The 25,082-nt window shown below is 35.1% G+C and overlaps 3 protein-coding genes across 4 annotated transcripts in view; all 3 read right to left on the reverse strand.

Annotated features, from left to right (window-relative positions):
* Nucleotides 1-1,127: 1,127 nt before the first annotated feature.
* Nucleotides 1,128-4,137, reverse strand: LOC117113166 (histamine H2 receptor-like). The gene is made up of 2 exons (XM_033256438.1): nt 3,902-4,137; nt 1,128-3,066 (listed from the first exon to the last, which is right to left on the reverse strand). The coding sequence occupies exon 2, from the start codon at nt 3,008-3,010 to the stop codon at nt 1,322-1,324; it is 1,689 nt and encodes a 562-aa protein (XP_033112329.1). The 5' UTR covers nt 3,011-3,066; nt 3,902-4,137; the 3' UTR covers nt 1,128-1,321.
* A 4,587-nt stretch (nt 4,138-8,724) lies between these two features.
* LOC117113168 (ADP-ribosylation factor-like protein 5B) lies at nt 8,725-16,849 on the reverse strand. The gene is made up of 7 exons (XM_033256441.1): nt 16,534-16,849; nt 14,933-14,993; nt 14,210-14,357; nt 12,816-12,899; nt 10,704-10,855; nt 9,566-9,623; nt 8,725-9,067 (listed from the first exon to the last, which is right to left on the reverse strand). Exons 1-6 carry the CDS (start codon nt 16,577-16,579, stop codon nt 9,578-9,580), a joined length of 537 nt encoding a protein of 178 aa, XP_033112332.1. The 5' UTR covers nt 16,580-16,849; the 3' UTR covers nt 8,725-9,067; nt 9,566-9,577.
* A 3,252-nt stretch (nt 16,850-20,101) lies between these two features.
* LOC117113167 (cytochrome P450 20A1-like) overlaps nt 20,102-25,082 on the reverse strand; it is a 15,167-nt gene continuing 10,186 nt past the window's right edge. For both annotated transcript variants that reach the window (XM_033256440.1, XM_033256439.1), the window contains exons 8-11: nt 24,799-24,919; nt 22,965-23,076; nt 22,143-22,207; nt 20,102-21,929 (exon numbers count right to left, since the gene is read on the reverse strand). In XM_033256440.1, coding sequence (XP_033112331.1) covers nt 21,680-21,929; nt 22,143-22,207; nt 22,965-23,076; nt 24,799-24,919 — 548 coding nt within the window. In that variant the 3' untranslated portion in view covers nt 20,102-21,679. The remainder of the gene's footprint in view (nt 21,930-22,142; nt 22,208-22,964; nt 23,077-24,798; nt 24,920-25,082) is intronic.

Here is a 25,082-nt window from a genome sequence, read left to right on the forward strand (position 1 = left end):
TTATTATGTTGTGATGATGTTGTTTGTACTGTTCTTTAATATTATTAAAGAGGGTCCTGAATATCAATTAACCTACTCTGCTAAACTAGAAGGGTTACCCTCTATAAAAATTTTAAAAAAATTAAATAAATAAACAAATAAATACCCACTCTGACCCAAGACCCATGTTACGCGCCTGGTGTTAGCTAGATGTGTATAAGAGACATTGTGCGGACAGGAGATGTGCCCCCCTCTGAAGCTGGAAACCTTGTTTTTGCAAAATAAATTGATGCAATTTGCTATTATAGGCCTAATCAATAAATTCCTCATCAACCGATATAACCACATTCTTGGAATTGACATAATATTACTGATGTCCTACACACCCTTCAGTGTGAAATGTGGCTTTCTTTGCAAGCACATCTAACATCTAAGGAAAGAAGAGCTTAAATTGGTACCATATAAAATAATTTTGTTATCAACATTAATACATAAGTTATTTCTGTGACAGTCGTTTGAAGTGTGCAAAGCTCCATTTTATCCCATACATAGTCAAAATATTGGGGGGAGATGATACAATGGACCATCCCCCCCCCCATGTCAAATATTGGGGGGGATATATCCCCCATCCCCCCGGGATCTACGCCTATGACCGTATGCGACACGTACAGACTGTACCATTTTTTACGTGACTCACGTCCCGTGTATGCTATACGTACCAATCTGTAACACCCATGACCAAGACGTGACATTTGTGTATGTGATACGTGTGGTCTTCAACACCTACCGTATGTATGTCAGATTGTAACATGTTGACGTGACTCCCGTGTAGTCTACACGTATCATCATTCTGTAACACCCATAACGTGAGGCCCGTGTATATGACACATACAACAATATAATATAGTTCCACGTCTATGTGGTAGAACATTATATTCCTTATATTGCAATTAATATATTGTAATAATTTAATATAGAATAGTAAAATTATAATATAAATAATTATAAAGAAAATTGTAATCTCTCAAATTTAATTATGTAATGATATGGCAATGGTGGTGGTGGTGGTGATGATGAAGATAATGATGGCGATGTTAACAATATACATACAGTATTAATATAAATAATGATAATACTAATATAAATAATATAAAAATAATAATATAAATAATAATAATAACAAAAACAACAACAACAATAATAATAATAAAATAATGATAATAACAAAAATAACAAAAAATAATGATGATAATAATAATAGTTCTGTACAGCTCCTTACAATCGCATCCCAGCGCAATTCTGTCTTTAAAACATATTTCATCTATCTCAAGATTATTGCATATTACATTTTGACCTCCGGAATACTCTCTATAGTAAATGTACATATGGCAGGATCATCTACAATGACTTCCACATCATTAAACGATAAATGACTCCCATTGTCATATTTATCAAAACTATTAATACTGGTTTTGGTGGACGAATAATTTTCTGTAGACTCCTTCAAGCTTGAAACGGCACGAGGATTTTCCTCTTTGATAGAAGAGATCTTATTTATGTTTCTATTCGATATTTGCGATGGCGGCATCTTCTCTTTTTCTTTACATAAGCCAATACGTCTGAACATATGTTTCAGTGCTTTTCGATATTCCTCAGTCCTTAGAGAATAGATAATAGGATTTACCCCACTGTTGGCATAGCCCAACATTCCAAACCAAACACGTAGAGATGGTGTTATGCCACAGTTACTTGGACAAAGACATTCAAGAATCATGATGACCATAAACGGTAGCCAACAGATGATGAACGCTAATACAACGAATAAGATAGTGACCGATGTTCTTTTCTCACGACTCATACTTGAACTGTGTCTTCGTAAAAGTTTAGGTAATTTAAGACCTGAAAGACTTTTCCTCGGTGCCATATATCGTTCTGACTTATTTTCCAACTGAGACTCTACAGCCTGCGGTGTGTTGGGTTTGTTAACTTCGATAACACTTTTGTAACAAGTGTTCTCTTTACTAGAATCATTTTTGACTTGTGACATCTCGTTGCTTTCGTGTTGGATTTGGATTTTTGTGTATGATTCGTTACAATATATTTGGTTGCTCGGCTCACTTGATTTCCTTTCAATAATACACTCTGTGTGATGGTCCGGTTCAATCGACCCGTTCATTGTGTTGCCAACACGGGAGTTGCTGTTTTCGTCAACAACCGAAGTTTTCCTATTTGGTCTGACGTAACTAGTACTCGGCCTGTGTTTGGCAATAACATCGTTAAACATCTGCTGCCGCTGGTCATGCAAGCGGGAATGGCTGACAGCTATCTTGAATATTTTGCTGTAAAATATCAAAATTATTACTGTTGGTAGTAAGAGTCCAACGACCGCAAACGTGATGATGTACATATCTGTAATAATCGTATCCCAGGTGCACGAAAAAAGTTCACCAGTATACCAATAATTTGGTTCCTTGTGCCAATACAACGAAGCAGTTCCGACGACGATGGCACCAAACCAAGCTAAGGCAATAATGATGTTGCTTTTAAATGACGTCATCAATAAAGGGTACTTCAGTGGTTCTGTGATGGCAACGTAGCGATCAAAAGACACGGCAATTAAATTAAATACAGATGCACAGCATAGAGTTATCATAAGACAAAATGGCGTTACACATATTTGAACCGATGTTAAAAAGAAATCAGGAAAATACTTCGAAACAAGCCCAATTGGTATGATTAGTCCAACAAGGAGGTCGCTGATAGCAAGGCTGAGAATGTAACGACTCGTTTTGGTTCGACGCATGGGATTATAACCGATAATTGATGCAACGACGAGCAAGTTCCCAATGACAATGAACATTTCTAAAACTACTTCAATTCCAACAGCAATGTGAAGTTGTAGGTCTTCAAGTGTGCCAACACCGACGCCGAGGTCCACGGGAATGGAAGGTTTCATCGGTATGATCGTAAGAAATGTTGACGTCGACGTTTCATCGAAGTACTCGGTTGAATTCTCATAGCTAGTTGTCATCTCGCCGCATTCATCAACCGTTGTTATAATGTGATTTCCACTTCGATCCCAAAATACTGTGTATGAAATAGATAAAAAGAGGTACTTGATGTATATAGGACCATATTTTGTAGCTAACGATTCAATGATCTGTTGAATTATTGATATATATATATATATATATATATATATAAGAATATATATATAAGAATATATATATATAATATATATATATATATATGAATATGTATATGTATGTGTATATGTATCCAGACTATGCGCATACCTGTGTAAGTAGATGACAATAGTAATAGTATTAGTTATGTTAAGAAGGTAAAATACTATTTTGTATACAAAATTACATAAAATATTATCATGTTTTGTGTGTGTTTGTAATATTTTAAAAACATGAATGAATGTGGCTTTTCCAGAAAAGAAAAAGAAATTTACGAGTTTGCCTGTCAGAATGAATATTCCATCTAATCTTTGGTCGGACTAAGCACACAATTATTCATTAATATTTACTTAAATATTATTTTTAGCGCGTAGTTAAATTATCAGTGTTCGATGATAACAATGTGAGGCAATCCTATGGCAGTTCAATTTTATACCAGAAACCAGAAGCATAATTGTCATAATCAATATTTTGGCTAATGGACCCATGGTTTTATCTTGAATGGTTGATGTGGCGGTTGCGATTATGTTTCTCAACCTTAGAAAGTCGGATGGTTCGATTCCACTTTGGATACAAGACATATCCTTGGGCAACAAAACAGGCCTATACCTTTTGTAAGTGTGTTCTGTTTAAAATGGTACAAGGTGTTTGCTGAAGGTGGGTTTGCAAGAACCCTATCCCTTTCAGTATCTGAAACTTCTAAACCACACTAAAGAGAGAAAAAAGCGCCTACTTACCACAAAATCGAGTGGGCACGACGAATGTCAAAAACGGCTATGAGGAAACAACCAAAATAATGCTCATGTGTATTTGGCATTTGATATGAAATCTGAACTTTGGACTAAATTAGGCATCTTTATGTAACGTCGAGTGAACCTAAACAATGGAACATTGTGCAAATGATTTCATTATTTTAAAAACAAAAGTGGATTTTGACCTAATATAACAGTAACACTTAACTCTATTACACAATATCAACCAACAGTTCTTGAAACACTTGGGACTATTTACAAAGCTCTTTCAAGTTACTCATAAACAAGTGACTACTTGTATTGCACATCTGTACACGTCACAAAACATCCATTATATTGTATAATTATATGAGTTATGTGGCCCAGTAAGAATAATATAAGCCGCAAAATGTGAGTAAATGCGAATCTCTTTCACTTAAATAGAGGCAGAACGCAGAATAAAAGCTATATATAGGGCCTACCGAAAAATCGTACGGAAGAAAACAAATAAATAATCTTCTGTTTTTGTTTCTTGACTGGATAAACTCGATGGGACATCATAATTCAGTGGCAATAGGACATACCAGTACTGTAAAATTTGTAAATGAGCGCGGTAAGGCTACCGATATTAATAATGACGATTTCTGGAGCGCCGCCAGTATCCACCAAAAATGGCACCATCTTAAATGGCAAGATCTTAAAAACACAAGATAGCGTTCTCCTCGATTTACGCGTAACAAATTATATAGAAGCGTCGATTTGGCACAGAAAAGTAATCAGTTTTGGGAGAGGGCGTCCTAGTCGTTGCCATGGATCTGAGATAGGATGTTCGCGTTACGCCATAAGTTTGTTACCAAGTACGTTAATTTGTTCCTTAAATTGCCTGTAAACGGTGCAGTGATGGTGTGGTGTTTCTTTTCTTGTAGTTAGGTTCATGGTAATTTTTGGTTCCTTCCTGTAGCGCCTTGAGCACTACTGGAGTGCATTTGTGCGCTTTATAAATCTTATTATTATTATTTATTATTATTATTCACAATTGCGATTAAAAAAGTGAAACAGAATAAACGGAATGGCCTACAAAAGAATAAAGAGAGTGATTATGATTGTAAGTAATATGATGTGAATAAGTATGTTTTCAAATGTGATTTAAAAGATCCTAGAGAGTAAGATTGTCTGATGTTTAGAGGTACGTTATTCCAGACGCTGGCTGCCGAAACAAAAAATGGTAAAGGCTCTGTCTACACTATCAAATTTAATCAAAAAAGCGTCACATAAAATTTGATGGAAAAATATCATCAAAATACATCAAAACTGCCTCAAAAAATGTGGTGGGAAGGTGTGATTTGTACTGTTTGCTTATTGGTCAAAGGGTGTTTTCTAAAATATTTGTCAACTATTTGACAGACAACATAAAAAAAAGTTAAACATGTTCAACATTTTTTGGTACAATTAGAAATTATGTGAAAAGACGTTATGAAAAAAAAGTTTAATACGTTCAACGTTTTTTGATACAATTTGAAACTATGTGAAATGACGTCATCCTGCCCATATAGGCACATCACATTTTATGTCGCCTAAAATTTGATAGTGTAGACAGAGCTTAAGAGGAAGTTGGTCAGCAGATCGGAGATCGAGTTCTTCGAGGTGAGATGGCAGGGGCGGATTTTGGGAGGTCAAAAAAAGAAAAAGAAAAAAGAAAGAAAAAGAAAAAAATGATAGCCCACAACGCCTCAAATGTAGAACACAAAAAATCCGGACTCCCTGGGACATTGTTGTCTCGATCGGCCCAAATTTCGTAAATTCAATTACAGTTGTCCAGACAAGCATGATCGAAATGTTCAGCAATGTGGCTATGTTGCAAATTGAATAGAATACTGCTCGTTAGATGGAAAAAATGTGGTTGTCCATCGAAGAAATGCCGAGAACTGTAAGTGACGGTGTGATGGTAGAAATTGAATCTAAACTCAGATGTGAGGGACACCAACCTTCGATCTATAATGTGTTGTGCCGATTAACTGGTTCACAAGAAAACTGATATAAATGCCGTTGTCAACTACAGTATATATATCACCTAGTAAGATTATTGAGTAAATGCAGTTTAATGATTTTATTTATATGAAGTACAGATTTTGATGAGCACTGTATTCTTAGAAAAGACATCGGCACCGCAACATATTTTGGCCTATGAAATGAAGTTGTTCAATAGAAATGGTTATTTTATTGTTGTGACTACTATAAGTTCCGAAGTTTGGGCATCTATGCACCGGTTTGAAACTATGCGAAATGACGTCATCCTGCCCATATAGGCACATCACATTTTATGTCGCCTAAAATTTGATAGTGTAGACAGAGCTTAAGAGGAAGTTGGTCAGCAGATCGGAGATCGAGTTCTTCGAGGTGAGATAGCAGGGGCGGATTTTGGGAGGTTAAAAAAAAGAAGAAAAAAAAAAGAAAAAAGAAAGAAAAAGAAAAAAAATGATAGCCCACAACGCCTCATATGTTATTTTCGGGGGTCTAGAACACAAAAAATCCGGACCCCCTGGGACATTGTTGTCTCGATCGGCCCAAATTTCGGCCCTCCATTTCGGCCCCCCCCCCCCCCCCCCCCTTTTGGACATCTCTGGATCTGCCCCTGGATGGTGCCACGTCATTGAGCGCTTTGAATGCGAGAATTGCCTGTTTGTATTCTTGAGAAGCCACGTGAAGATGTTTCAAAATTGGGGTGATTATGTTCTAGTTATTTTGATCTGGTGACTAGCCTTACAGCAATGTCTTGAAGTCGCTGAAGCCGTTGTATTTGTGATTGGTTGAGCTTACACTATGTAAATTCAATTACAGTTGTCCAGACAAGCATGATCGAAATGTTCAGCAATGTGGCTATGTTGCAAATTGAATAGAATACTGCTCGTTAGATGGAAAAAATGTGGTTGTCCATCGAAGAAAATGCCGAGAACTGTAAGTGACGGTGTGATGGTAGAAATTGAATCTAAACTCAGATGTGAGGGACACCAACCTTCGATCTATAATGTGTTGTGCCGATTAACTGGTTCACAAGAAAACTGATATAAATGCCGTTGTCAACTACAGTATATATATCACCTAGTAAGATTATTGAGTAAATGCAGTTTAATGATTTTATTTATATGAAGTACAGATTTTGATGAGCACTGTATTCTTAGAAAGGACATCGGCACCGCAACATATTTTGGCCTATGAAATGAAGTTGTTCAATAGAGATGGTTATTTTATTGTTGTGACTACTATAAGTTCCGAAGTTTGGGCATCTATGCACCGGATATTGAAATGTGCCTTGTATGGTCCATTGAAAGGAGTGGCCAAGACGGGCGTCAAAGTATCAACACAAGACAGAGATCACAGCTAAATAAATCGTTCGTTGGTAGCGCTACCAAGGAGAAAAAAAAACACATGGCAAGCTAGGCCCCCGGCCTCTCCACCCCTGAGGTCAGGGAGAAAAAAAATTACATGTATTTTCTACATACATACATACTCTTAAAATTAATTAAATACCGGTAAGCCTTTAAAACCCCTAAATTACAAAATTTTCGGGGGCTCCGCCTCCTGCACACTTTCGGAGCATACTGTATTAAGCGACGCTCGACCACGCCCACTTTTCTCTCGGGGAATTCTGCTCCCTAGTTGGCGAATCGACTCCCGGCCCCTCGCGTCGGGGACCTTGGACACCCCGTCGGCCAAATCCTGGCGCCACCCCTGGTGGCAACTGTACATTCCTTAATATTTAAACATTAATATTAAGATGTAAAGTGTCCAAAATGTGATTTTAAAATATCTGATTATTTTAAATGATAATGCATTACAAATGGTGTCAGAACGTCGTAAGAAGGCAATTGTTCGACAAATTATTTCAAAGATAACACGATTTATACAAGGATTAAATATATACAAATGTTAGGCATAAATAAGATATCCTAGGCCCTACATAGAAATACATAAAATATCGTTTAATATTAATTACAATGATAGAACAACATGTTAAAGTACACGCATGTTACAGCGTAATAGTATCAATTGATATCATGATAATTATTATTAATATTATCAATTCATTTCTAATGTATAGCTTTCACAAGCACGGAAGAGGGCGGGCTTTAAAGAGCAGACAGTGAGCTGAATAATGCTTGTTTTTTCTGCCTAATACTGCAGGTATTGCTGTAGAATTGTAAAACCATTTCCAAGTTGAATGCTGACTTGCATCCATCATTTTATCTATTAAAATGTAATTCACTGCTCTCCATTCTCGAATTGATTGCAATTAACCACATTTTACAATCAATATTTTAATGTAATTGGCAAATTACAATAGTTGTTTCATTTCATTACTAGATTTTATAAGCATTCCTAAATCTGTTATCTTTAAAACAAACCAATCAATTAAATATCAACTACTGTACACTTGGCAAATTCAGAAAAAGGGAATGGGAGTACATGCAAATCTCATTTTAACTATCATAAAATTTCAGAACTATGAAATAAATAAAGGATCCACAAGTTAAAAACAAAAATCATCAGTTATAAGCTCTTTCTCTCTTCGCACTGCCCTCTTGAATCTTTAAAATCCTTGATTTTGCCCCAACATGGAAATGTCATGGGTGCTTTGTATTATCTCTGAGGTATATCGAGCAACCCTCAAACAAATGCATATTATGTACTGTATACCATCTGAATTTCAATCAGCTAATGAATGATTATAATGAATTATGACATGAAGTCAAAATACTTGTCTTTGAATACAATTTTGTGTTCATCTATCCATCCCTTCATTTATATATAGATGTGTATAAGAGATTGTATTTGATGACTGCAGCCAAAATGCATACCTCCATTATATTTCCTGGTTCATTATCTTTCTAGTTGAAAGTTATAGCCACACATAAGAGTTTGCTGCCCTCGATCTTGAATTAAATAGCAAAGGTTATACTTTTCCAGCAGACTACATACATGCAATGTTCTTTCTTGTAGTCATTGTTCACTGAATCATTTCTTCTCAAAATCTTTGTCAAGGTATCTGACTTTAGTGTTGCCAACTGAATTTATCTGTGTCATGGAAGTTGACCAAATTCATTGCTAGACTTTTGTCCCTCACATATTGTTGAGGATATTGGAAGATACACACTACATGTTGTTATTGTCACACTGTTAGATAAAAAAAAAACAATTAAGTATTATACATTGATAATAAAAATATTTATTATATATTCATATTTTATTAAAAGACTGGGGGAAAATGGCATGTCCAGTAGTAACTTTCAAAATAATAATAATAATAATAATAATAATATATTTGTATAGTTCATATTGCACATTGCCACTATGCACTTTACACAAATATTTTATAAGGCCAAAAGAGAAAAGAAATAAAAATAATAAAAATAACATAACAATAATGATAATGATGATGATAATAATATAACTAAAATAATATTAATTATAATTTTGGAGACAAGTATATTATTATTAATATTCATTAGAAAAGATAGTTCTGGTGCATTACTGCACTCCTCAGTAAAGATATACAGGAGTGTCATGACTGCTGGGCCCTGTAGGATAATGCTTTTGCACTCACCATGTTACCCAGGGAAAAAGAAGAAAATTATTAAATAAAATAAATAAGATATAAAGTATTGTACTTGCCTATTCCAATGGTCACCTTTTGATACGTGAACCTATCCATTCCAAACCTTGATACAACCTAAACAAATTTAAACAGAACTTCAAAAATTGATTTTATTATTACACTATTCATAATAATACACATTTTTAATAATACAGTACCATTAAACAATAATGAGGGTAGGCAATAATATACAATAAAGTGTAAAATTAGAGAATGTATATATTATATTTACTTGGAGTAGGCCTATACTATATTCTTTGTGAAAACACAGAATCAATGGGTTAAAATGTCTCTTCAATTTAGTGCACAATTAATTATGAGTGTAGTTGAATAGCTTGGTGGTTAAGATGCTTGCTTTCCAATCCCAGGGTCCCAGGACTATCTTTTCACGACCAAAACAACTCCACTCCCTAAGCCTCATAATGAGTTTTAAGTAGAGCATCTAGTGAGTGTATGTTTATCTTGTGAGGGGATTGTCACTTTGAAGTGTGATAAAAAGTTCAGTGTCTGGCGTATTACCTACTACCTAAAGCTAAATTTATCCCTCTTTATAAAACCCTTGTTAGACCCTTGTGGAATATGCTGTACAGGTATGGTCTCCACACTATCAGATGGACATTAATGCCTTGGAAAAGGTCCAAAATCGTGCTACGAAACTTGTTCCTAACCTTCGGGATCTAACTGCAAAGGATAGATTATGTGCCCTTGGTTTACCATCACTTGAAGACAGGAGGATTAGAGGGGACATGATAAACTAATTTAAACTAATTCATGGGATTGAAAATATCGACTTTCAGCGTTTCTTTAACATTTCACATCCTGAACTTAGGACTCATCATACACGTGGTCATTCTTATAAACTTTTAACTCCCCGAAACAAAATGGTGTTCAAAGATTCTTTCTTTGACACCAGAGTAATCAAACCATGGAACAATTTACCACAACATGCAGTCTCATGCACAACACTTTATCACTTCAAAGTTTCCTATGGTCGACACATGGAAACATTGAGAGGAGGCAGTCTCTACGAGTAGTAACTCATTACCTCCTTATATCACTAAGGTAAGAATCACTAAGGTAAATAAAACAAAAAAATAAATGAAGTAAATATATGCTGTTGAAGCATGGTAACAGCAATGCAACATGGTAACTTACCCTTCCCCTGTTAGGGCACAACAAGCTTGTATATGCCAACCATGGTCTTTAACTGATGTTAAGTTTAGTTGTTGAGATATTTCAGTCGCAGACATTGAACCCTTCACGTCCTGTTTGTTGGCGTATAATAAAACTGCAGCATGCTTCAAATCCTGAAGGTGAAAATATTTTGCTTTCAATAGTAAGGTCAAAGGTTGGCCTATATATCTGGCTAAAAAAAAATAAGGTGAAAGGTGTAAAAATAAACCGATTTAATATTGATTTGTTTGGTTTTGTTTTTTTCAAGTTTATATTGTCTTGAGGTGGCACTATCAAATATTCAAATATTTTATATTGTCTTTTATTTTTTATTTTTTAAAAATTTTATTCACTTAATTTTTTTTATCAAGAATGTTTCTACGTAGTGAAAATGGAAATAAGTCATTAGGCTTTCTTGAGTTATCCTTAAGATTTTCCAAATAAATTCATTCATTCATCTTTATGCAAAATATTATAAAATCTGTTACATGTGATTTAATAATTTAGATCTGTTACATGTGATTTAATAATTGATATCTGTTACATCTGATTTAATAATTTAGAGAGCAGCTTAGCTCAGTCGGCTAATCTGGTGGTAGCCACTGTGTGTGCGTTGAACCGTGGAGATCTCTAGGTTCCCGGTTCAATTCCCATTGCTGCCTCTCGTTGTGTTTCAGCTAGAGGGCTGAAATACAAGTTACATAGCGCACCGTCTTTCAGATGAGACGTTTAAGCCGTTGGTCCCGTGTGCATTTATGGCACATGTGCACGTTAAAGAACACAGTACACTCTTCGGAAAAGAGTAGGGGATTGTCTCCCGGTGAACTGTATGATCACCACCAGAAGGACCCCACTGGAAATAAGTCTTCTTCTAGACTTTCGTGGGCTATCCTTGGTGTTTACACCGAATAAATCCAATCCAATCCAATCCAAGATGTCTGTACTCTATTTTATTTTTATCAATTGATAATGACTGAAAATAAATTCATAAGAGTTTATGATTGATGATTGGATAATTAACAATCTCTTATAAAATAACTTTTTTTTTTTAACATTTTGATGTTTTCTTATCAAAGCTTCATGTCTGAACAAACAACTAATTGATTTTAATCAATCAATCCATCACTGCGCAGTAGAAAAAATAAAGCTATAGATTTAAGCATAGAATACTTCATCTAACAAAACAAAGCAAGTTACCTACTTTGATTGAAACACAGATCACAATTCTGCTTTTACAAATTAGGGTGGGATTGGATTTACAGTATTTGGTGTAAATACCAAGGATGGAGGTCTCCCGCATTGCCCAGGAGTCTCCAGAAATTTTGGTTCATCTCTCACAGAAATTCCACATTTTCTCCCGGAATTTGAATTTCTATTGTATTTCTCCAGGATTTTAACAGATTTTGACAATTAGAGGCTTATGCTAAGCTAAATTTTACCATTCCTATGCATTAAATCTGGCAGACATAAGATTTATTGAACATTCTAGGCAGCAATATGGTATTAACATTGACATAAACCTGCCCAAGCCTGTTGCGTTTTAGCCTTTGCGTCACAAGCTTTTGCCTGTCCTTTCACAACTTGGGACCCCTGAGGATAACACATGAAAGTCAGATGAAGACTTATTTCCAGTGGGGTCCTTCTAGTGGAGATTGGGTAGTACACTGGGAGACAATCCCCTACTCTTTTCCCAAAAAGTGTAACTGCGTTCTCTAACCTGCACATGGGCCATATTGCACACGGGATCAACAGCTTAAATGCCTCATCCAAAAACGGTGCGCTAATAAAACTTGCATTTCAGCCCTCGAGCTGGAACACAAACACAGCAGTGGCTATTACCAGTTTAGCAGACTGACCTATAGTATCTCATAAAACTTAACCAATCACCATTAGGGAGCAGCTTAGCTCCATCAACTAAACTGGTGGTAGCAACTGTGTGTGCACTGAACCGTGAAGATCCTTCATAATAAATAATTTCTCATTCTACTTTTCAATTGAAGTACATAACTTACTTAAATAGACAGAGTAATCAAGTCAAACATTGAATTACTGTATGCTTTTCAATTTATTTAGCTGTTTAAATGATGAACTCACCTCGTTAGCTAGCATTTGATACAACTCTGATTTTGAAATGTGTAATCTCTCACGATCAGTACTGTCAACCACTAAAATTACAAACTACAAAAATAGGAGAAAATAGCATGGTATGACTACAATATGTAGACAGACAAAACATTCATGGATGATACGATGATGATTATAAGGATGATGATTGAGGATGATGATGATGATGAATTATGATTATGATAATTATGAAGCAATGTTGATGATGATAATAATGAGAATGATGATGACTATGAGGAAGAAGACAGTGAAGAGGATGAAGAATGTGATAATGATGAGAACAATGGTGATTGTAGCAATGCTTTGGTGATAAGGATTACTAGATAATGATGTTAATCACAATCAATCCATCATTAAATCAATCAATCAACTGGATATTTGTTGAGGTGCATGCAGCATCATTACATCAGATTATAAACAAAAAAAAGCAAACAAATTATAATAAAAATGAAGTTATTAATAGCATATAAAATTATTATTCAAGAATTAACCTGCTTTAATTTTGGTTCTTCTTGTAGTAATTGAAAGTTAGAAATGGTAATGATAGTAAAGCAAGTTAATGATGATGATGTTTTGTTGCCCAAAGAGTGACAATTAGAAATTGGGTTTGTTGTTGAGAATTATATATAATTTCAGTACTCATACGGTAGGACTAGAGTAGGCCTACATTCCACTGTTCATGAATTACCATCACATACCAGATGCAATTAAATTTGGTACAATAAATTAATCACAGGGCTAAATTAGTAATTGTTATTGTAGTGATGGAATAGACAATAACTGGATTTGCGTCAGGAGAATCAAGTATAGGATGGAATAGACAATAACTGTATTCGCGTCAGGAGAATCAAGTATAGGTGTAATTTTACACTACCTGACGTGGAAATGTACTGAATAATCAGTACGTGCGAAAACGAACAACTTGCGATTTTTTCGCAATTGTTTTCACACGTACTGAGTATTCAGTATATCCATGTCAGGTAGGGCAAAATTAATCTGTCAAATTAAGGCATTGTCGTAAGCCCACATCTTCTCTTTTTCATATTCCATTTTCTAGAGTTAATGTCCTTAAACATGGTTTTAACATCAGACTTCCTGCCACCTTCAATTCCTCTTTTTGATACAACTATTGATGTTTATTTTAATTCATTAGGTTTATTTAAAACTAAAGTTAGAAGTTGTTTATATGTTAATGCTTTTGCTGACATTTTTTTTTATCTGTGTTTTGTATTTCTTTATCTGTGTTTTGTATTTCTTCGTTTTGTCATTGTTACATGTATTCCATTCTTTTAAAGGCGGGCATCCTGCTGTTGGATGTGAACTAAAATAAAATAAAAAATAAAAATAAAATGAAGGAGAGTAACCTCTGTGCCTGCATAGTATGTGCTCCATGAGGACCTGAGCGATTCCTGCCCTCCAATATCCCACATCAAGAATTGAATATTACGCCACCTCACTTCCTCCACATTGCTTCCAATAGTTGGTGAAGTATGCACAACTTCATTCATCAATCTAAAAATTCAGAAGTAACTAAATGTAGCTTGTTATATAAAAAAATCTAGCAGATCTTCAAAACTTACTTTAAATTTAGGATACAGTATGATGTGATTGCATTTTTTCACAATCATGGAACAATTTATACAATCCTAGAAATCATATTACAAAAGAAAATTGAAATTGTAAAATCTGAGAGAGTCTCATTAAGACCAGGGTTTACAAGCATTGGAGCAGCCACCTAGCAAATTAAGTAATTTCCATGATAATTTCAAAAGAAAACAAAAGTATTGTAAACAATTTTCTTCTTAAAATAAAATAAAAAATCTCTTTGTATTAAAAAAATTATTTAAAAAAAATTTCATTTTCCTATATTGTATGAAGAACATAACTTACATAACATTTTTGTTTGTTTGGATATACATTTAAGAAATATGGAGTCCGCCTTTGTTTGTTACAATTAATTATCACACTATAAACTTATAAAATATTTAAAGGCGAAACCACATTTTTTTTAAACTGTCACAATTGAAGCTATAATTCATGTGGCAAAATCTAAATCTTATTCTAATGAAAAAAAACACTGTACTTACATTTGGTAGAGAATAGTTGTTTTTCCAGCATTGTCCAGCCCAACAATTATGACTTTATGTTCTGAAATTATAATAAATAAATCAATTCAGTGTTTAAAAACTTTGTTTATTACCTGTACAGTACTCACAAAATAGCAATTTGGATTTCTTTAAATTAAAATAAAGTATACCATATGGTACAGTACCACATTATAATTTTGTTTAATTTACAATGGTAGAGTAGAGGGTTGTGAATGGCAAAGATCAACAGCAAATGAGAACGTTTGGTACAAACACAAGCATAACGGCACCTACTGTATGCATATAGGGCCTACATATACTTTAAGTCTGGGGGTTTATTAGGCATTCACTTATCCCTGTTCCCAACTATAAAGTACTGTTACTGAAGGCCTGAGTGGGAATGCAGATTTCTGTGCAGATTTGACATAATCTGAATGTATAAACAATGTATACATCCCAACAATTTTGAACTTAAAACAATGAGAGAATTTGGCGCAAAGCGCCGCTGAGGGCCGTGTCTTGTTGTGGATTGGGGAGGGGAATCTCCCCATTATTACATGGGGGTCCATGGGGGGTAACCCCCTAGAAACTTTAGCTATTTAATATATCATAAGGGTAACTCTCCAGATTCTTATGCTTATAAATATTCTTTACTGACCAAACACCTTGTAATTACGATCCAAGGTGTACAAGATCATAGCATTATTTTATTGCAAAAAAGACAATACAATTAAGAATAAGATTAATACACTTGCAATTTTCTTTGTAAAGCAGTAGAGCATGTGAGAAAACGCGAGAAAAAAAAATTGGCCAGGAGTCAGGTCACCAAAATGGGAGTGTTGGCTGCGCATGTATGGTATTATGCAGCAATTTCAAATTTCGGCTTTTTTTAGGTATCATCCGCGAAATTAAAAACCTTTACAGTATGGAGTATCCATTATATAAATATTATTAATATAATTATTACATCATTAAATTATTATCCCACTAGCGTAGGCCTAGACTATTAGCAGGTAGTCCTAGTAGGCCCCAAGGGCCCAAGCAAGGGATTAGTACCAAGTATCCACACACGTCTCCAGTGCGGGCATCCAGAATGTGTCAGTGACCTGGCCCGGGATTTATCAATCTCAGCTAAGCAAATGTCTTAAGTCAAAAAAGTTAAGATGTCCCTAATAGTAAATTCGTAATAAATAATTTAAGCTGATTTATTACCTAATCTCAAACTTAGCAAAATCTTGGCTTGAAAATCGTCTTAGATATTTGCCAATGTACAATCCACTTTCTAATTTAAAGCAATTTTTAAGCTAAGCAATATGGATAAATTTGACTTAAGCAAAAAATGGACTTAAAACGAATTTAAGCTGATTTCTTGGCCTAAGCTTGGCCCTAGGTCTAGGCCCAGCCTAGGCCTAGTTAAATCTGGCTCCAACCCAGGTGTGGAAAAACCGGTGTTAATTTCTATTTCGAACAATGGCATTTTAACACATTGTACAAAAATTATAAAAATAAATACATTGTTCCATTTACAAATAAATTTAACTCAGTTATAGACGAGTTTATATGTATTTTTAGATATACCTACTGAACTCGGCTAAGCCTACCTTCGTTTGTGAACAAACTCCATATCTTGGAGAAAAGAAACCCCATGTCCCCCACTCGCCTCTCGCTGGTTTGGAGTTTGGTTTGAGCCCTAGGCCTAGGAATAGATCCTTCGTTCGTGAATTTTATATCACAAATATGTATGTTCTGGTAGGTGCTGAAAAAATATATTTTTTAAAATATCTGTGTAACATTAATTGGCATTTATCCAAATTAGATGTCGATCCTAAATTATAATCGGCGTTTCTGAAACTCAAACCTTTTCAATGGTACAAAATGTGTGTATGTGTTCCTCATTGCGTGGAAAATCAAAATACGCATGCGTGAATGATGTCTCCTCCGATCCGGTCTTGTGTGTGCGGAAATTATACGGCGTAGCCTTATGCAATTTTTAGTTTGATAATGGGTTATGACAAGCTAGAGGAAAACAAACATTCTTAGCTTTTCTAGTTCAAGAAAGCGTTCGACACCGTCTTGAGAGATGGTCCCATTAGTACGGTACTATTAAACAGATTGGCATTTGTGATAATATGCTTAAAGCCTTAATATAGGCCTAATTAAAAACATTATGAAAATGTTAAATGTAAAGTTTCCTTTAATGATATACTCTGAAATTTTTGAAATTAATGGAAGTGTGAAGCAGGGTTGTTGCCAGTGTCACCAATATTGTTTTGCATTTATATTAACGAATTGAACAAGATGGTTCGCGAAAGAAACTTAGGTGTAAATGTTTTTAATAATAGAATCGATTCATTGTTTTGGGCGATGATGGGTGATGCGTTATTCTCATTGGCGATAGTGAGAAAGAATTGAAATTGCTTTTACAAACAGCAAGCGATTTCTCAAAACAATGGAAACTCACATTTAATTATAACAAATCAAATGTATTAATTACAGGACAACGTAAGAATGTATATCGGAAATGGAAATTGGGAGATAATCATATTTCTGAGGTTGAACATTATAAATATCTAGGAATGTTTGTACAGTATACAGATCCATTAATGACACAACACATGTTGACTAAGTGATTAAAAAAGGGAAACGAATTATAGGCCTATCTTACATCAAGTCCATTTTGATGAACAGGAAGACTTTAATCTTACTATTTACTATGGGGACATTTTTGAAAACCAGGACTTCCAATTTATCAATTATCCTGTTCCATTTACGTAATAGCCGCTCCTCTATTGAAAAAAAATGGGAACCTACAGTATTTAATGGCAAGATTGCAAAAGAGGCCCTTTATGGTGAACTTGGATGGCAGTCGCTTGAATCCCTCCAAAATTATTAAAGAGTGTCATATTAACGTTGTCATTTGGCTTTATTTACCGAATAGTTCCGTAGTGATTTTCGAAGTTAAGTTGTTTTCTTCTTTTCAATTTTCTGTTGATTTTGGTATTTTGGATGCACCATCATTTTGGATGTGTGCCACTATAATGAAAGTGATTCCAAATGAAAACTAAACTAAACTAAACTATGACTCCATGGTTTGATATAGAGGTAAATAAACCGTTTTGCGTTAATGCTATGAGAAGGATTTTTGAGGGGGAGTTTTTTCAAAAGAGGCGTTTATCTGAGGGAGCGTTTATTTTTGGTTTAGTGTAAAATGGAAACGGCCTATTAATAAAATAAATGCCCTTTGATTTCACTGTAAACTAATTACCGGAAAAAATGTATTGCGTGATCATAAAGTTACATTGAACCAAACCAGAACATAGAATGTGTTGCTTCCATTTGGCATTTGATGTGTTTACAGTCATTTAGGGAGGCGTTTATTCAAGGGGGAAAACAAACTTAATATCGGGGCGTTTATTTGAGGGAGGAGTTTATTCCATGGTCCAAAGGTTGGGGGGGGGGGGAATTATTCAAGGAGGGCGTTTATTCGAATAAATTAGTATACGTTACATTATAGAATTTTTTTTTTTCTATTTTCACTGTTGTTTGTTCTGATGCTGTTAGTACTTTTTAAATCATTTTATTAGGCCTATTGTTATTGTTATTGTTTACGTTTCTAATAAAATGAAATGAAATGAAATAACCACAGACATCTTTCGAGAATTATTCAGGATTTGGTTAATGGTGTTCTCTGTTATTTGAAGAGTCTTATTGAATATGAAGGAGTACGTAGAGGCCTTTTGTGGCCAGGTTAATTAATTTAATTGCAAGATGACAGGCCTGCCAAAAAATCGAAAAACAATAGTTTAGATGAAATTTTGCTACAGAATTCCTTAAATTGTCAGCCAATTTAATGGTTTACCTGGCCTATGGAAAATATACCGAGGCCTACGAGAAAAAATTGATGGATGGGGATTTTTTTTTCTCTCATTCACATTTTTAATTGTAAGTTAATAACCTCTTTAAATAATAAGCAATTCAAATTTGGAATTGAATTTTTCTTAAGATAGTCTTCGAATGATGTCCTTTAAATTTAACAAGCAAAAAAAAAAAAAAAAAATTCACATAAACCATTATCACTTTGCTTTTCTTGTCATTAGAATATTAGACACTTAAATGTAATAAGCAAAAACTCAATAGAAAGGAAAATTAATGGACAAACCCTCAAACGCTACTGTCAACAGCATCATCATTCTCACTCGTCACCAAAGTGACCCGGAAAGTGGAGGGGTCGATAACACCATCCAAGTACTGTATTGTAATTATATGTAGCATATTTTCTTAAAGGAAGGCCTGAAGTATTGCGTAAATCCCTATTTTATGATTTTTTATGGTCCACTCACTCTGAACTACTGTAGCGACAACTTCTAGGCCGCAAATTGTGTTACCAGTACTTAAATTACCTTCATTCAAGAAATCAATAGTCTGTATAATAAAAATTAATTAAATGTGTGTAACTGATGACCGTACTTCATTCATGATTATATCCTGAATAAAATATAACCAATATTTCAACATTATAAAAAAATAAATACACCGATATTTTGGTATCCTAACACGAGTAATAGCAGTTAAACAAGTAAACCAAGAAGTAAACGCATTCTGACGTGTGTATAGTGGCGTCAAGGGGCATCCCTCCCCCTCTGGGACGGTTGTAGGATTGGGAGGTAGAGGGTGCGTGAGAGTCCATACCACCTCAGGCCGCGGTGAGGTGCGAAAACTTTGACAACATGGACCTCTAGGCGCCTGGAAATTGCACTCTCATACCTTAAAATCTTACCGGTACTAGTAGTATGTTATCAATACAATACAAACAACTGTCTTAATACGGCTCTGATCGCACTGTTTGTACCACGCCCACCTCCCCCACCCCTCTATTTCGAATTTCGGAATCCGCCACTGGTATGTATTTGCAAGAGAATTGGGGGAGGGGGGATATAATCAAGTCTGGGACAGCTGAAATCCAAAAGTACTGTAGCTTGTAAATTATCCCTGTTCTCCGAAGTCTTCTTTTCTTTTCATAAACAATACTTAGAAACATACTAAATCCAGACATGTTTTAAATGATGGCTTAATGTTATCTCATAACGTTAAATACCATATTTATTTTGCCATATTTTAAAATAGTATACAAATACAATACAAACAAATATTGATATAGACACAACAATAGCATAAATGTTATATTTGATTTATTCCATATGAATCTTTAAAACAAAACAAACATCTTATTACAGATTGGGGATAACATTAAACTAAAAAATGGCAAGGATAGATATTTTCATAGGGTTTGCCTACCTACACGATCACACGCAACATAAGCACAATAATTGTAGAATTAAACCAGGGGTGGGTATAAAAATCGGTCGGAAGTCCAAAGTCAATTTTTGACTTAACACCGACGGACGCACGCTAACTTAGATGTTTACAGTGTGCTTCCAAAAACCTTTAAGCACTGTTTTTACACCAATTTATTCTCAGTTTTAATATTACTTTCTACCGATGGTTGGTGTCGACGAGCTGTAAAATTTTTCTAGCCAATGTTGCTTGTCAGGCCGCACATATAGGGTTTTTAATTCATTTTCGCGGGTCACAAAAAAAAATCACTGGCGCGACTCATGCGGCCTGCGGGCCCCACTTTGCCCACTTGTGAATTAAATAATAAAAAAAAAACTATAGTTAATAACAACATCAAAATAATATGTTAATGATAAAATAAACTTAAAAGGGAAATTCGAAAGAGCACCATTTCCGGCTGCAGCAAGGGTGATAGATACAAGAGATAACAATTAGCGCAGTGGTAAGGCTAGGCATCAAGCTTATTGGACCTTTTCGCGTGTCATTCCAGTAACAACCAATCAGAATACTGTTGAAGGTCCCACACCTTAGCAACAATGTCCAGAGGCGAGGTTTAATGATAATGTCTATCTGCTGTCGATGGTTATAAGGACAAATGCTACAGAAATTCTTTGTGTCCTTTGTAAGACACTATCTGTTTTTTTCTTTCTTACATCCAGGAGTAAAAATGAATACAGTGTATAATGTAAATGATTTCAACATTTTTTGGTAACGTTGAATTATAACTAGGAACAATACTAAGAGAACAGAGGAGATTGAATGTTTTATGTAACTAATTCTGAATGCAAGCACACAGTGACTATGGAATTATGCACTTCATAGATATGAAAAAAAATTTCCCGGAAAAAGGCGATTTATCGCCCAACAACCAAGTTTGTCTTGGTCCTATTTCTTATTCTTAAAAAAAAGAATTAAGAAGATTGACAAGAATCTAAAATCCTGCTCATTATTTATTTTATAGATTTATATAAATTCAATATTTTGACTGATTTTTTTTAAATAATATAGTTATCGTTGAATGTTTAATCCAAATTTTAGGTTTTGTATTCCAAATGACCAGCTCAGTTGGTTGGACCACCCTCACAAAACAATGTTGAAATAAATCAGCATATTAAAAATGTTTAAAACTGTCTTCCAGAAGAAAAATGGCAAAAGTGGTAGAACACAGAAAAGTATAGATTATTTCTAAAATTGTACAACATTATTTTGAAATTTTCATGCTCAGCTTTAAATATTGTTTATTGACTATGCTTGTCTGCAGTGATAAAAAAAATTGTCAAAAACAAAGTTACCTTTCTTGTCAAAAACCAAATATTGTAAAATCATATTAGTTTCATAAAATCTTTATAAAACTGTTTCTGATCATGATTATTTGCTCTGGTCTAAAATCTTTTACCGCTTCTCAACTGTGACCCAGATTTCATCGCTTGGAGTTGTAACAAGACCATGGACTGGCTCAATCACAAGTCCCTCTACAAGATTGAACTTAAATTTGCGAATAAGTTGAGACAGGAAAACAGTCAACTCAACGTAGGAAAAACGGTAACCTGGGCACATGCGTTTACCAGCGAAACCAAATGGTGAAAAGGCCAGTTTATCACGATGCTTTGAATTCTCTTCGCTGAATCGGTCCGGATCAAATCTGTCAATCAAACAAAGGGTTATTAAATAATGTTTTTTTTAATGTCAAGATTTATGTAGTGTGTATTGTCAAAGCATATATTACTGTGTATATGTATATATATATATATATATATATATATACATATGTGTATAAGAGACAGGCATTCTGACGTGTGTATAGTGGCGTCAAAGGGCATCCCTCCCCCTCTGGGACGGTTGTAGGATTGCTTACTTTCTAGGCTCTGGCCAGTACTTTTCATCCTCCTGCACCACACCAAGTGCATGGATTACTGGAGTCTAGAAGAGGATGGAATTCATAGTTTATATTACTAGAATGATAACTCCATATTATAATCAATCATCAAAAATTGGATCTTTTCTGCAAAAACCTGCAAAATGGCTGTTCCACTTGATTTTTCTAACATGTTATGGCTGTGCATTCTTGCCACAGTGCCATAATCAACTGGAGAGATGTCCGAAAGAGGGGGGGGGGGAGCCTGAAAGTGGGACTAGCGGCAGTTTGGCGCAGCAGTTGACGTTTGGGCTTTTAATCGTAAGGTCAGAGTTTCGAGTCTCCACTGTGCAGATCCGCTTGTGTGCTTGGGCAAGGCACTTTAGCTACATTGCTTCAGTCCACCCAGCTGTATCAATGGGTACCAGCAAACTGCTGGGGACTAACCTGCGACGGACTAGTGTCCCATCCAGGGAAGTACAACTCTCATCCGCTTCACACTACAGAAACTGGGGATAAGCTCCAGGCCTATGAGCCCAGTGGCTCGGAAAGGATTTAGTTTTTTTTTTAGTGAAAGTGGACCTGATTGAGATAACTGTAACCAACGGGGTCCGGGGGAATGCCCCCTCAAAATTGTTGTGTTCTAGACGACAGAAAATAACCTCCGAGGCATTTTGGGCGATCAATTTTTCTTTTCTTTTTTTCCTTTTTTTCCTTTTTTTTTACTTTCCAAAGGTGAGGGGGAGGAGGCTGGGCCTAAATCTTCCCCTGTATATGTTCAACATATATAGCTAAAAAATATAATTTCTTCAATAAATATACCATTTTAGGGACAATGTGTCCGCCAATTTGCACATCCATCTCTTGAAATCTTGCGGCTGTTGGTGCAAGCACGGCTGTTCTCATCGTCTCATCCAAAACTTGTCTCGTGTACCTAACAAATACAATTGTAAGATTGCAGAATTGGTACTTTAATGAAATGTTAATAAAGATATAGTAAATTTAATTTACCCAAGAAGTTTCAACCCACAATGGAGTACTGTTGTTGGTGTGACAGCAGGCTAGTCCCAATAAGCTTCAACCCACAATGGAGTACTGTTGTTGGTGTGATAGCAGGCTAGTCCCAATAAGCTTCAACCCACAATTGAGTACTGTTGTTGTGATAGCAGACTGGTCCTTGATGTGGCAGTAAAGCTCGGTTTCCATCAGGGGTTTAGCAGAAAAACGAATTAGGCCTTCCAAAATGGAAGCCAGTGGGTGTGGCACTGTGCAGATGGGTGGGCCACGCCCCTTCCCAAACGCAACGACAAAAAATAGAAAATTCTGATCTTAGGGCATTTAAAGGTGTTTAAATTTTGGAATTTTGTCTTCAAAGGAATAGTACTGAATGTCACAAAGATATTTAAGTTATAGACATACATTGCATTACAGTATTTACATAATGTTTCTAGGTTATGCAGATGCATTTATTTATTTATTGAACCATATTTCAAGAGGGTGACCCATCCAGCGTGAGCTGATTTTTGAAGGGGCCCTCAACAGTACAAACGATGAATGAAAAACAAAAGTAAAAAAAGAATTATCAATAATTTTTAAAAAGATTTTTAAAGCAAAAGTTTAAAATGCAAAGGGATAAAATATTAAAGTGTACTATTATTAATAATATAACTCTTTAGTTTAGTTTTAAAATTAGAAAAGCTACTAGAGTTTCCTAAGGAAACATCAAGTGGGTTAAAATATTTATGTCCTTTATGATTAAAAGAATGTTTAAAAAGATTGCATTGCGGTCTTGGAATGACAAGGTCTCCCCTGGAAAATTGCATCTTCATCTCTCGACTTCTATTTAGTGTATATTCTACTCTGAACTCCGAATCAAGAGATAGGCCTGGATCTACTGTATTTTGTTGAATAATAAAATTTAACTTGTGATGTTAACAACAAATCTTCTTTACAGTATTTCATGAATTAATTATAACCATAGAGTTATGAATACCAACAATGTTATGTCAGGGATTTGCAGAGCCACATACATGCGTTGTGGGCGACTCAGAACCGTCCATTTTCCAGCGGGGTGTAAATGTTTTTAACATGACGCAAGGCGTGTTGTTGTGAACTTTTCACCAGGTAGGCAATGGTTAAGTTTACATTTTTGTGAATCCCCACCAAATATTGGTACGAAAATAATCAATAAAGGTTGTGCTTATCAAACGTAAATATGATTAGCTTTAGTTTAATGTAACATTCAACAGATTTGAAGAATATAAAGAATTTGCTAAAGGCAGACCAGGCCCAATTAGGATAGGATGAGCTGAATAGACCAAACCGTCCAAGCCGTTATGGTAAAAGTGGCTGTCCTAAATAATTAGGGCTCACTGGCTAAGCCTATGGTTTCCATACAATCACTGCCACTACAGTTTGTTACTGCAATCGTTGCACTGCGTAGCTGTTCCCGACGCAATCGGGAACGCTCCCTGATTTAACTGACCAATCAACGTCGCCAAAAAGAGTCAACGATAGTATGTAGCAATTTTTACGGAAACCAGGCTTAAACAGGGCCCAAGTAGTTGCTACCTGCTTCAACTCTTTGTAACACCAAATTTAATCCAAAAATATAATTTCTACTGGTTTTTTATTTACAAAATTTTGTTAAACTTACACAAGTTTACCAATTGTCTCTGGAGTAACCTTTTCATCACCAAGTACTTCTTTGAACTCTGTGTACAATTTCTCCTCTACATCTTTATGAGTTGCCAGAAAATACAAACACCAACTAAGAGCTGTAACACAATAAAAGTAAACAAGTTTATTGTCACTAATGATGATTTTTTCCTCACCTGGCATTTTATTCAACAATAAACTTTACCATAGCTAATGTATGCCAAAGCAGAGTACAAAGTACAAGGTAAATTGTTTTACCAAAGTAATTTTATCTACATTATA

This window comes from Anneissia japonica, unplaced genomic scaffold (assembly GCF_011630105.1).
Source record: "Anneissia japonica isolate Jap-2015-1 unplaced genomic scaffold, ASM1163010v1 scaffold93_len1081246_cov171, whole genome shotgun sequence".
NCBI classification, from domain to species: domain Eukaryota; kingdom Metazoa; phylum Echinodermata; class Crinoidea; order Comatulida; family Comatulidae; genus Anneissia; species Anneissia japonica.